We start from the raw sequence: 13,890 nt of genomic DNA, 5'->3' as shown, positions 1-13,890 counted from the left end.
CAAACATTTTATACATAAAGCATAGTTACCTATATAAATATTTGTGATTTCTGTTAAATTATTTTTTCCAASTAATGCTTTAGCTAAGAAATCTTACGCTGTGTTAAATAATATTTTTCCTTAACATTATTTGGATATATTTTATTTGTCTCTGCAAAAAATGTCATTCTTTAATTCCTCATTCCATTCCATTCAGTAAAAAGGATCATCATTAGTTAAATCACAGTGTAATCTGTACTGATACTTCAGACTCTACAGCATATTTGATTTTTTTTATATTTCCATGGCAGATCAGTGGTTTGCAACTGGAAGGCTGCAGTTTTGATGGAAACCAACTTTCAGAAAATCTGCATGATTCTCCCAGTGTGTCATCTATACTCCCTTGTTACATAGCCTGGATTCCACAGGTACTAAATTATTAAAGAGCCCTAAAYTTTCAAGACCCATAACTTGCTTTTTTTCTTTGCAATAGCTTTTCAGCATGATGTTGCTGAACTGTTTTTTCTCTCATTTTAAAATAAAAATTGCAATCTTAGTAACCTAGGAAAAAATAGGAGAAGCRCTTATATCTGTTACATAACCCAAAGAACATTTTAGTACTTGTCAGTGTGTTTTTACATATCATTGTGCAGGTTAAGTCAGGGCTTCAATTCAGTCATACTTCTTTATTTTGTTGTTTTCAAAATAAGAACATAACTGTCTCAAAAAATACATTTAGTAAATGTATATATGACTTTGGAATCTCATTCATAGATATATTTTCTTCAGGTTTTAAATTGAAATATATTAAAATGCTACAGAAATAAAAGTTACAGAGAACACCATATGATCTGTAAGCAAAAAAAGCTTCACCTCTTCACCTCTACTTGCACAAACTTAAAAAAAAAAGCRCCGCTGTCTGCTAAACTGTGTTAGAGAAAATGGCAGCAGCAATCCAAACAGTAAGACTTGTTATTGGTACTGCTTTCCAATTGCAAGAGCAACCTTTAACAAAGGAATAAGTTAACAAAGGAATAAGTTGCATAGCAACCTCTTTGAGTATATGTAGCATTACCAATTCATATAGTCTTATAACTAAAACAAGCACATCCTGTAGTATCCATCTCATTAAATTTAGCTGTCTAAAAGTAATTGTGTGCCCACTTTGAATTATTTTTCTTAGCTCCTTGCTTAGTCTTAGTAAAAGGTAGGCATCTCAAAAAGTTAATTCCATCATAAGGTATCTAGGATCAATCTCTGACTGGAAGCAACTCTAGATAAACAGCCTCGACYACTAACTGAGACACAGGAAGATAATTAAGGGGGTTCCATAGATCCACACATAAAATGTATATATGTATGTATATAAAAATGAGAAATAGGGATGAATGTGGGGTTTTTTTTCCACTTTTCTATCAAAATAAGTAGAATTAGCAATATGTAAAAATGGAAAAAAGTGTCACTTTTTATCATGTCCTGTATATATTTTCTCATTCAAAAATGAAGTTATTCGTTGGAGAATGTTGTTGATCTGCAGCCTAAAGAACTCGGTGGAGTTTGCTTTTGAGAATATTAGGTTTGGTTAGAAAAATGTTAAACAAAAAAATACACTAGACAAAGTAGCTGACATTGCAATTATAATAATTTATTCTTTTTCAAACATACCGTAATGATGAGATTTTTGGTGCATTGTGATAAATATTATACAAGACACTCTGTTACTACCAAACTGTTGTATTCCAGTAACTTTTTTTAAAAATTCTCATTGTTATTTCCGTTATATTATTTCCACCATTATTAGAAGTATAATAGTCAAACTGAGACTGAGAGCACTGCAGCTAAACAGTACAAATGTCTGCAGAACTGTTCCCAACTTTGATGAAACTGAATAGATTAGAAATTAAAAAAAAAAAAAAACTGTTTATGAAGCAGATCAATGAAAGAGTTTTCAGTTCTTTAATAACTTAGAAAGTTGTTTTGTTCAGAGAAATAAAAAGTTTCGTAATTTACCCAAAAGATGCTTGAAATAAATAGTATCCAGACATCTTTATGTCTGGAATCGTGGTGGAAGGAGGAGAATGGCAATATACACTTTTTTACATAGTAACACTAAATATTTATCTCATGTACATTCAAGGCTAGAATTATTAGTAACTATTTCTTTATCTTGAAAAGCAATCATCTTATGTTAAAAATCAAGCAGATTCTTAAGGTTTTTCTGAGTAGACGTCTATATTCCTTTAAATTTCAGAGATAAGATCSAGATGTTATATGTTACATCAGTAAAGAGATTTATTGGAAAACACATGCAAGTGAGAGTTAAATTAAACTGCCTTCAATATACTTTGCATCTGAAATGGATAGTAGCTGATTTCTTCATTGTGTGGGAGAAAATATAATTATTTTAAAACAGAAACCTCTTTTTGTCAACCAATTTGTCAGTCTATCAGGATTTTATTCTTAGTTGCTATATTTTAAATCTAAAGTCTCTTCAGAAGCATTTCTGATTTTCTGTGTTCTGAAGTTTTTTGATATGGGCTTTACTATAGAAGTGGATCACACAGGGAAAGCAAGTTGGAACTATTATTTTCTGAGAGTTAATGCAGCTGAAGACTGAGCTTTTACACAGTATAGTGCTTTTCACTCATATGTCACAATATAGAAATCACTMATCATGCATTTTAAAGTAAGTTTAATTTTCTTTCAGTTTCTAGCRACATACATGGCAGGAAAATAAGTTTCTAAATAAGACCAGTTAATGTGTATGAATGATTCTTTGGATTAATGGGATTTAAATCACATTAAACAGAAGTTCAAAACATTAGAGATAGGTGTGGCAGGGACTGTTATTCTATTTACTTTAGACTTGTGATGATAGCACGCTATGCCAGTCAGCCAAAGCACAGTTCACAAAATATCCAACTTGCAGATAGTTCAGACGCAGATCACAAATGGGGCAGTGTTACCTGAGGAGCAGCAAGGTTGGCCTGCAGGGACCGAGGAGACAAGTTGGCTGGGGCTAAGGAGAAGCAGATTGCCAGGGACTGGAGCATGCCCTGCAGGCCAGCACTGCTGCTCCCTGGAGCTCTCTCTGGCTGGGAACTGCCTCCCTGTCCTTGCTTCTCTGAACCTTATAGAACTTACAGACTTTATTTTTCAGCTGTGTGAAGATTTTGATACACAGTTGATAGGATCAGGAAACCTGCTCTACTACATCATGCCCTCTGATTTCAGTTTAACCAACTGGATAGAAAATGTAGAAGCAGAGTAATATAACATTCTGAAGACCTCTCTAAAGACTCTGCCTTGTTGGTAGTCCTTATTTCTAGACCAGACCAACAGAGACTATTTTTCTGSTGTCTATCAAGTGTCTAAATTATAAATTAATGATCCATTGAATACCATATCATTGGAGATCATTCTTTTCTCCTACTTTGTTTCCATTTTAAATGATAACTAAGTAATGATTTGTTGACAGGATGCATATGGTCCATATTCTCCAGAGGAATGCATATCTTTACCAGTCTACACCAGCGTGGAAAGAGATCATGTGGTGACAAATATTGATGTACCTTGTGGAGGAAACCAAGACCAGTGGATTCAGTGTGGAGCTGCTTTGTTTTTAAAAAATCAGTAAGCTGCAGGTGTGTTAAATTAATTCCTAAAGCTAAGAGTTACTTATACATGTCAGTTGTTTCTCATTATACARCTTTTGTCTCTCGCTACTTACTAGGCAGTTTTAAAGAAGTAATTTATACATTCCTATTTTTTTGATCTTTTAATATGTATAAAGCAAATTGTACTCGAGTTGAAACTTATGGCATTTTTGTGGGATGTTGTAAAACTTAGCAGGCCACTATTCAGCAAACTCTGAAACTTGTTATTCTTACACCTCAATTGTTTAATAAAAGAACATGATAAAACTTGCCTTTTGGAATTGAAATGGAATGTTTTAGTAAATATAAAAATTAGAATAAATGTGTCTTTTTTAATGACATTTTTACCTGTAATCAAATTTCTTTGCATTAGTAGTAAGTGATAGGAGGTTCATAAACTTCATATGAGTTAATAATTCAAAGAGACTTTTACCAAGATTCTTGACTAAAAGCTACTGTCTACTACACAACATTTTATAAAACTGGACTAAATTTCAATAAGAGTATGCACATGAGAGTACAAATGTTAATACATTCCACAATCTAGGCTTAAATTGCATTTTCTTTATCAGTATTTGTATAGCCAGCAAAAAAAAAAAAAAAAAAATACACAGTATTATTATAAAAGAACCTTAGTGAAACAAAAAAGTTTTTACCCAGTTGATAGGTGATGTAACAAAGAGAAATACCGGTTGAGGGATCCATGAGATTCTCAGTTCAACATACTCCAGTTTGATTTCCTTGTTTGATGATATATCATTTTGGSATGCTGCCAGATATTTGATGAGCATTTAGACAAAATCCAAAGGAAAGTAGGAGATCCAAAGGAAGCAGAAAAATATTGAAGAATAACAGAATCTCGACACAGTAACTGAAAATGTCTAATTACAACTACAGAAAAACCTCATGAAGATGACTTTAGAAAATCAAAGAATAGAACCACTTTTTGTAAAGATCAAGGCAAAGAAGGCATTGAGCACCTTTGGGAGTAAGACTCATGCCCTATTTAACAGTGTACCCAGATTTTCCATAGCCTTTTTGCTCCTTATGTACTTCTAGAAGCCCTTCTCCCTCATTTCCCTCACCATATTCAACTCCAAGTGGGCTTTAGCTTTCGTAATCCAATCCCCACAAGTTTGGTCAATGTCCCTATATTCTTCTTAGGTCACCTTTCCCTTCTTCCACCTCTTCCTTTTCATGTTTCATCAGCAACTCCTTGGTCACACATGCAGGCATCCTGCTATATTTGCTTGATTTCCTCCTTGTTGAGATGGAGTATTATTGAACTTGTAGGAGGTGATCCTTGAAAATCAACCAATTGTCTTGGACCCTTCATCTCTCTAAGGCTGTATCCCATATGATTGTTCCATGCAGATACTGGAACAAGTCAAAGTCTGCTCTCAGGAAGCGTAGGGTTGTGAACATGCTTTTTGCCTTGCAAGATCCTGAATATCATCTGGTGGTTGCTGCAGCCAAGGCTGCTTCTGGCCTTCACAGGAAGCTCCATCTGAATATGAGAAAAAAAAAAAACTTCTTCATAGTGAGGGTAACAGAGCACTGGAAAAGGATATCCAGAAAGGTTATGGAGTCTTCATCCTTGCAGATGCTCAAAATCTGTCTAGACGCAGTCCTGGGCAATAGGACTCTAGGTGACCCTGGCTTACGCATGAGGTGTTGAACCTCATGGAGAACTAGATGATCTCCAGACATCTCCTGCAATCTCAGCCATTCTATGACTCTAGTGTTTCATTATATTTTTAATTATGTATATATATATGTATGTATATATATAAGAGGACAAAACAAATAATTTTAGTAAATCYCTGGCAATTTTGGCAGCTTGAAATCTAATACATTTTTAATGATGGTCATCACAAATGATTATTTGTGATTTAGATTGTGATTTATATTTAGATTTAGATTGATTTAGATTTAATTTTGATTTMGATTTCGATTTAGATTTCAATTGTTTGTGATTTAGATATAGATTGTGATTTAGAGAGGCTGAGTGAGCTGGGCCTGTTTTCTCTGGAGAAGAGAAGGCTGACAGGGGATATGATTAATATGTATAAGTTCAGGAAGGGAGAATGCAGGGAGGAAGGGGACAGGCTGTTCTCACTGGTGGCCAGCGATAGGACGAGGGGTAATRGCCATAAGCTGGAGCACAGGAAGTTCCGTCTCCAGGTGAGGAGAAACTTTTTACTGTGAGGGTGACAGAGCAGTGGAACAGGCTGCCCAGGGAGGTTGTGGAGTCTCCTTCTCTGGAGGTCTTCGAAACCCACCTGGATGCCACCCTRTGCCACATGCTGTAGGTGTGCCTGCTTGAGCAAGAAGGTTGGACTAGATGATCTGTAGAGGTCCCTTCCAACCTTGAATATTCTGTGATTCTGTGATTCTATGATTATTGTCACAAAAAGTATAGAGCTGTGACATTCAGATCATATATTTACAGAGTATTACCAATAGGATGGATATGTATTTTGGCAGTGATTTGCTTAATCTTTCCTTCCTTAAATCTCTTTACTTGTAATCTTGATCTTTGAGAGTCTGCAAATCTAGAATACCTTTAGACACTGACCTAGAGAAGAGAGATTATTCTTAGGGATTTATTTTGGCAGAGAGAAGTATATATCAGGAAACATAAGAAATAAAAATGGCAGAAATTCCTCAATCTTCAGACCGATGTTTCAGTTCATCTGTTCTGCTCTTCACTTTCAAGGGTACTAAAACTTTTAAGGCTGAAACAGACTTCTCAGAAAAGACAAATTGCTGCCATGTAAGTAACTGTTTATGAAGATTTGAAAAAGAGGAATATCTTGAGTAGACACAAATTGCTATCATTAGAAGTCAAAATTGCAAAATGTAAAATTTAAAAAGGCTTAAATGAATAAATATTAAAGCTTTGAAAATAACAGATTGCACAGTATTTTCTGAGTGTATGTAAAATAAAATAAAATTAATTTTTATTTTACAAATACATTTTTCCTATATTTAATAGAACCAACTTCTTCCTTATATGTTTTATAGCAGCCAAGTGTTTATTGGTGCTGTCATCTGTCAGAAGATATGCTCTTTGGTGAATCTAGCAAGTTAGAAGCAAGTCTGCTGTCAAAGGGGTCACTGTGTTCCCAGGCAGAATATTTTTGTTGAAGAGTCAAATCCACTGCAGTCTTTTTTGTTATTTGCAATACGTTGGCTTTTTGAAACAAGCCTATTCTAGTTGTTCTTAAATGCTCTGTTGTTTTTAACAGAAGACAAATATCTGTTCTTTGCCATTTTTTTTCACAACCCGTAAATCTCAATATTAACTACTAAATTACCAGTTAAAAAGTTCGGGGGGGGAAAAAAAAAAAAGGTCTTATGGGTAGATTACATGGCTATAGGTGTGTATACTACATTATCAACAGTGTGACTTATGGCTTCAGTAGAATACATACACCACTGGGATATCAGTACTCATGTCCAACAGGTAACCCAATGCAAAATTTCTCATTACCTAGATACTTACAGTGTGAGTCTGCAGTGTCATTCTCCTTTGCTGACTAGGTTTTTTCTGCTCTTATGCTCTACAGCAGTCCCACAACGTGGTGACTTCAGCTACTGTCCCTTAATTTCTGGGAGTAAACACCTGTTCTATGGGCTGCAGCATCCTGAGTCCTGGACAGGGTAAATTCCTTTCATGTTCTTTCATGTAAGACTACTTTCAGGCATAAGAAGTTATTTCTTCTTTCCTCTTTCCAAAGATTGCTAAGAAATGTCAGTGCATAAGAGCAATTTTGTGGTAGGTAATGTCATATTAACACATGCCACTAGATGGTAGTGTGGCATAGAGCCTTGCGAATCGACTGGCACAGCTGGTCAGAAATGTTGGAGGGGGAAGGTAAAGACAATTTATAGGATACATAACATTGCGTCAACAGACTGTTCCAAGGGAGATTTTCTTATCAGCACTGCTGAATAAGCAGCTATGTCTTAAAAATACCTATAGTTAGTTGCAATGTAGTTCTTTTTAGAAATAAAAGTGAAAATGAATTTCTTCGTGCCACCTGAGAAATTCCTTGGTTGTTGAAGTGCAGAAGGCACAGACTGACCACTCTGATGTGTTTGCAACTGTTTCTGTAGGTCTTAAGTCTCCTTTTGGCAAAGAAGGCCAATGGTATCTTGGGCAGCATTAAGAGGAACATCAGCATCAGGTCACAGGAAGTGATCCTTCCCCTCTCATCAGCTCTCGTAAGACCACAACTGTGTTAGCGAGACACTACAGTGTCCAGTGCTGGACCTACTAGGTCTAGAGGCATGAACCTACTAGAACAAGCCCAACAAAGGACATATGAGTTGATAAAGAGGTTAGAGATGCTGAGAGAGCTGGAGTTGCTCAGGCTGGATAAGGAAAGGTTTGACTGAGATCATTTTATCAATCCCTGATAGAAAGCAGTAAAGAATATGGAGCATTCCGTATACTTAGCATTATCCAGGGGAAGCACAGGATGTCATGAGCACAATCTAAAAGGCAAGAAATTCTGTCTGAACATAAGAACACTTTTTCACTGTGAGGGTAGTTGAACCTTGGAAGAAATTGCTGAGACAGGCTGTGGAGTTGCCATCCTTGAAAGTATTAAAAACACAACTGGGCACAATGTTGAGAAACCTGCTTTGAGAAGGGATGTTAAAAAGTACATCACACTAAAAGATAATCTTCTCTCATAGATAATTTTGCTTACAGTCAAAGTTCCATGAAGAATCATCAGCAGAAACAAATGAGTTCCTAAGTAAACGTGATCATATTTTTATGCACTTTATAATAACATAAAACCCGCAATAAACTATCAGTACGGTTATTTGGGGAAAGCACTTCAGTTCTCATAGTCAAGCTTTAAAGCTAAGCACCACATTAAGTTTTTTTTACATAAAAACATATGAAGCAGGGCCATGACTGTTCCTCCAAGCATTACAAGGATGTCAGAAAGCATCTGGGTCATTAGGTCCTTTGGAGTTGTATTTTCAGCAGCTCTACACAGGAAGATTACAGACCCCATTCTCATATATGGGTTTTATCTACAGTTACCCACTAAGGTATACTGTATTGCAATTTACCTTTGAGGTTCATTGCCCTTTGCAGTAGAAATTCAGATGAAAAGAGAGCACCTGATGTACCTGTTTTGCATGTTAGGATTGTGGACTCAGTAACTGGGTAGCACWCCTACCTCCCCTAATTGAGACAAAGCCATCATCACCAATTTCCATTACCATTTTTGCTAAGATTGTGGAAAATGTAGAGATTGTAGTGGGAGAAAGGGAACAGTGTTCAGATAACAAAAATTATGGGTGACTGCAGGCAAACCAATGGCTTGTACAGACAAGACAACAATGTATATTCCAAAAATATTCTAGGCTCTTCAATACAAGGAAGACATTGAAAAATTGGAGACAGYCTGATGCAAAGCCATCAAAAAGCCTGAAGTGCTGGGTCACAGACCTTGTGTGAAGAGGCTGAGGGAACTGGGTGTGGAAAAGAGATGGCTTGTGAGGGGAACTCAATAGAACCCTGCCATTACCTGTGGGAGGGTTATCAAGAAGATACAGCTTTGGTTTTCACACTAGTGCAAGGCAGCAGGACAGCAGGTGAGGAAGGTTCCAACTCTGTTTAGGGTGGAATTTTTTTTTTTTTAACACGAGGGCAGATGAACACTAGAACAAGTTTCCTGAGAGATTGTGCTCTTGCCATCCTTGGAGATATTCAAGACCAGAATCTGAGCAATTGAGTCTGGCCTCAGAGCTGACGCTGATTTGAGCAGGAGTTTGGACTAGAGACTTTCCAAGATGCCTTCCAATCTGAATTATTGTATGATTTGTTCTGCACAAAAGAATGGCAGATTAGTTGCATATTTATCACCACAAAAAAAATATRTAAGTTACAGAAAATAAATAATGGCACTGTGCTCTTTCCACTTTGTGCTCTATGTGGGAATGACCTGGCAGTCCTTCAGTTTTAGTACTGCTTCACAAGCTAGCAACATGTGCAGGAGTAAGTCAGTGGAAAATAAAGCAGTCCACAGAATAAACTGACAAGCTAAATGTAAAACAATAATAACACCAGCCAAATAAAATTTAGAGAAATTGTGTAGTTAAGGGATAAAGATAAATTTTCTCTACACATCAGAAGCAGGATGCCTGCCAAGGAGAATATTAGGCCATTAGGTGGTGGAGGTGTAATAGGAGCATTCAAGAAAGATAAGGCTACAACACAAAACTAAATAATAAACCAAATTAATGTTTACTCCAGAAAAAAAGAAAGAAAAAGAAAAAAGAAAGAAAAAAACGAGGACGTTCTCACATTAGAAGTTGTTTCTTTTTCTTTTATCAGACAATGGGTGTTAGGGTCTCAGGTCACAATAAGAAGTTTTAGACCAAAATGAGAAAATTACTAGTAACAAATAATCAGGGTCAGATAGTCCTCATTAAAGAGTCCTAAAGGAACTCAAGTGTTTTGCTGCCTCTCTGGTCAGTGTGATGTCTAACCTTGCATTTAAATGAGTTGTGGTCCTAGAAGAATGAAAAGTAAACAGTGTGACATTTTTTTTTCCATAGTCCTCTTTACAAACTAATTCCCTTRCTTGCAAAATTTACTAAAGCTATAAAACAATAAGATTGGACACTTAAGTTTTTAAAATTAAAAAGGTCAGCAGGAATTTTAACCCACCTTTTAGAAGAACTATTTCTAACAACTTTTGCAAAAAGCATTACAYTTCTTTGAAGTAGACAAGAAAATAATTTCATATAGAGTACCAGGATTTGCAAATTTTGGGAGATTTTCAAAGAAAGAAATGAAGCTGTGCAAGGGAAAGAAAATGAATTTCTTCAAATGAGAAAGGGAGAAAGGGAGAGAGAGGTGAGTTTTTGCAGTGTATATAAACTGAGGATCTGACACCAATTTCTTATCTGATCTTTACCAAAATAGGAATCTCAGGCCAAGATATTTACTCTCACTATTCAGTACAATATGCATACTACTTCAAGGAGAAGTCAGCATTAGTTTTACAGCTTCGCTTTGATCTTCCTATTAGAATTGCTAATTGAGACACAAGTTAGCCCCAGGATTTTTTTTTTTTTTTCGATAAAGTTGATCAGAATTTTTATACTTTTAGAATGAAAGAGACCAGCTAAGTAAGCATGGCTGGAATTCAGTCACTGTCCCCAAGGACAGATTATCTTTTATCCTTTGTGCTGTCTCTGCCTCTCTCTAATGCTGAATAATTGATCATCTTGAAAGGTGGCTGAGGTAAACAACCAATTTTTGCTTTGCAGATGACACTGCTTTATTGAATAATCAATGTAAAGAAATATTTACAGTAAGAAGGTAGACCCATGTGTTCATTTCATCCCTGTATTCATTCCAGTAACTTGTCAGATGGTTGAGCATTAAGAAAAATTAGAATGAAAGAAAACTTACCTGTAATAAGAAAGAGACAATTAGCATTTTTTAAATATATTGACAGATATGATCTAGTTCATATAAAACAATAGACTGTATTACTCCTCCTCCTAGATATTGCCTGGTGTATTATAACAATATAATTCTAAGAATTACTATGAATATTTGTCCTGAGTGCACTTCTTGATAGACTTCTGAAGTAACAATAAACAACTGAAGGTTTCAAACTAATCATTTACTAGCACAAAGCTGCTTTTAGGGATAAATTGATGAGATGTGAAAGTTGTGTTGCCACAGGCAAGTAAAAATTACCCTCTCATTTGCCTGTGATGCCAGTATAATTGATCCCAGTATAGCTTATTTTAAATAGCTAAAACAAAGTATTTAAAATGCATTTTATTCTATGTTAATACCCTCATGGGATAGAAATGAAGAGGTCCAAAACAATGAAATTAGGAACTACTCTGAACTGAAGTACAGCAAAGTTGGTGTGCAACTTCAAAAAAACAAACAAAAGCTGACATTTAACAAACCAATGAAAAGTGGCCAGAGAAATTGAATCAGATAAAATCATGAAAGCTAAATGGAATGAAAATTAATGAAAAATAATTAAAGCATCACAGTAAGTGGATGTACCATGTTAGCTAAGGAACAGTAGAATGTTCTTCACTAATTGACTACAATGTAGTCTGAAGATCCAGTCATCCGCTGTCATTGTGCTTGCTGCTCTGAACAGTAGAATTTAATGGTAGAATTTAATCCATGGTACAAAAATATTGCCTTGTTAAAGAAAGGTATCTCAGATMCTGAAAAATCTTGTCACAGAATCACAGAATGATTAAGATGGGCAGTGACCTCTGGAGACCGTGGAGTTCACTCCCCCTCTGCTTCGTAAGCAGAGTCACCTAGAGCATGTGGCACAAGGCGGCATCCAGGCAGGTCTGGAAGATCTCCAGAGAAGGAGACTCCACAGCCTCCCTGGGCAGCCTGTTCCAGGGCTCTGCCACTCTTGCAATCAAGATATTCGTCCTCATGTTCATAGGGAACTTCCTGTCCTGCAGATTGTGAACATTGTCTCTTTTCCTATCGCTGTCCTGAAAAGAGTCTAACCCCAAATTTGTGCTGCAGTAAACCATACAGAGGAGTCAAATTTAAGCAGCATCTGATCAGGTCTTCAGTGGAAAGTACAAATCATTGTTTTAGATCAAAAATATGTCCCACTACTGCTAAAAGCGATCAGCATTAGATGTTACAGAAGAATCAATATACRCTTAGGAATAGGCAAAAGTAATACAATACATGTGTGTAAGTTTCCTTTTGATTGCTACAAATTAAGTATCRTCTTAGATTTGCAAAGGAACAGATTTAACCTCTTTTCCAGGGTTCTTAAATTTAGCATATATATCCTTGAATATTCCTATTATGCATATATATTTATATGTGCAGCCCTTCTTTGAATCTTCAAAAATTTCAGTCCCAATAGATAACCCTGTGAAAATCCAGATTTTTCTTTCTATATTCTTTAAAGACTTTCATGATATCCTCTCTTAATAATTTCTTCCTTACATAAACAACTACAGTATTTCAAAGCTTCTTGAAAGTTAAAATTGCTAATTTTCTATCTAATCATCCTAAACTCACTTTGATAACTTATTCAGAATCCTGAACTACCTTTTAGCTGTCTTTATTTATCTATTCATTTATTTATTTTAGATCAGATGATCACAATATTCCAGGTCCCACCATATCAACTTTTTTTTTTAATTTCACATCCCCTCAAATGCTTTACTTCAGGAAATTGCATTTGTCTTTTTCCATAGAATGTTCACATTTTAATGAACAGCACAATACCAGCACTCTTTCAATGACAAGATAAGCCAAATGTCTTATTAGAGATCACCTTTCACCTCTCATTATATTAGGGGACTTAGCCAAGTTCTGTTAAGCCAATGCATTTTTACTTTTGCAATTATACTTTTAAACAAGTTTGGTTTAAAATTTATTTTTAAAATAACTTTTCAGTTTAAAGTTTTCTATTATAAGTAAGTATTTCCTTTCCATTTGGAGAGGGAAGTGCTTCAGAGATGGGTAAAGTTATTCTCATTTTCTCTGCAAAATGATAAACGAAACTATAGGTCCGTAGGTATTTCACTGCAATACCACGCAGTCCTTTCTGAACTTTTAAGCAAGTTTTCTTTCCATCATTCTGAGATGCCTGGTTATGAGCACATAGCTATTTCCAGAAGTCACCCAGTTTCTGGTTGTGTTCCCCATCATCTCTGTTTCCAGCCCTGTTCTCCAGAAGTTCCCTTCAGCTCCCAAATACACAGGAAAATTTGGGCAAAGCAGGACAATTCCTCTGTTTCCCCTGTGGTTACAGCTAATGGGRCCCAGGTGATGGGGCCCAGTAAGTGGACACCATTTCCCTCTGCTGCCGAGCCACAGCCTTTTAGCAGAGCAGAAATGGAGGAACAGGGAACAAAGACACGCAGTAGAYCCACTTTCTGTCTGCACCACTGCAGCATTTTCTGTATTCTTATAGCGTTCTTTAACATTGTGGAAGGAAGGATTTTCGAAAAGCACAGCAAGAGCCTTCCTCTTCAAGGATCATCTCTGATCATCTCTCAAAGCATCTGCTGCTGAAGACAGGATGCTAGGGAGATGGACCTTTGGCCTGACCTGGGAGTTGTTTCCTCCATTTGAGATTTCAAAGTAGATCTTGTATCAAATAAATTATTTATTAGCTTCCAAATCCAATATTAGCACTTGGAAAATCTGTCTAGGGAAGCATCATTCACACAAATCATCAGAAAGGGTGCAGCC

The 13,890-nt window shown here is 36.0% G+C and overlaps 1 protein-coding gene across 1 annotated transcript in view; it reads left to right on the top strand.

Annotated features, from left to right (window-relative positions):
• DYNC2H1 (dynein cytoplasmic 2 heavy chain 1) overlaps window positions 1-3,643 on the top strand; it is a 138,075-nt gene extending 134,432 nt beyond the window's left edge. Inside the window, exons 88-89 of the mRNA XM_026044630.1 lie at window positions 291-407; window positions 3,458-3,643. Of these exons, the coding sequence (XP_025900415.1) occupies window positions 291-407; window positions 3,458-3,616 (276 nt within the window). The 3' untranslated portion in view covers window positions 3,617-3,643. The remainder of the gene's footprint in view (window positions 1-290; window positions 408-3,457) is intronic.
• Window positions 3,644-13,890: the final 10,247 nt, after the last annotated feature.

The sequence above is a fragment of the Nothoprocta perdicaria genome, unplaced genomic scaffold, assembly GCF_003342845.1.
Source record: "Nothoprocta perdicaria isolate Ctin4 unplaced genomic scaffold, notPer1 scaffold_373, whole genome shotgun sequence".
Lineage (NCBI taxonomy): Eukaryota > Metazoa > Chordata > Aves > Tinamiformes > Tinamidae > Nothoprocta > Nothoprocta perdicaria.
The sequence above is the reverse complement of the archived record's forward strand: the minus strand, read 5'-3'. Positions and strand labels throughout refer to the sequence as shown.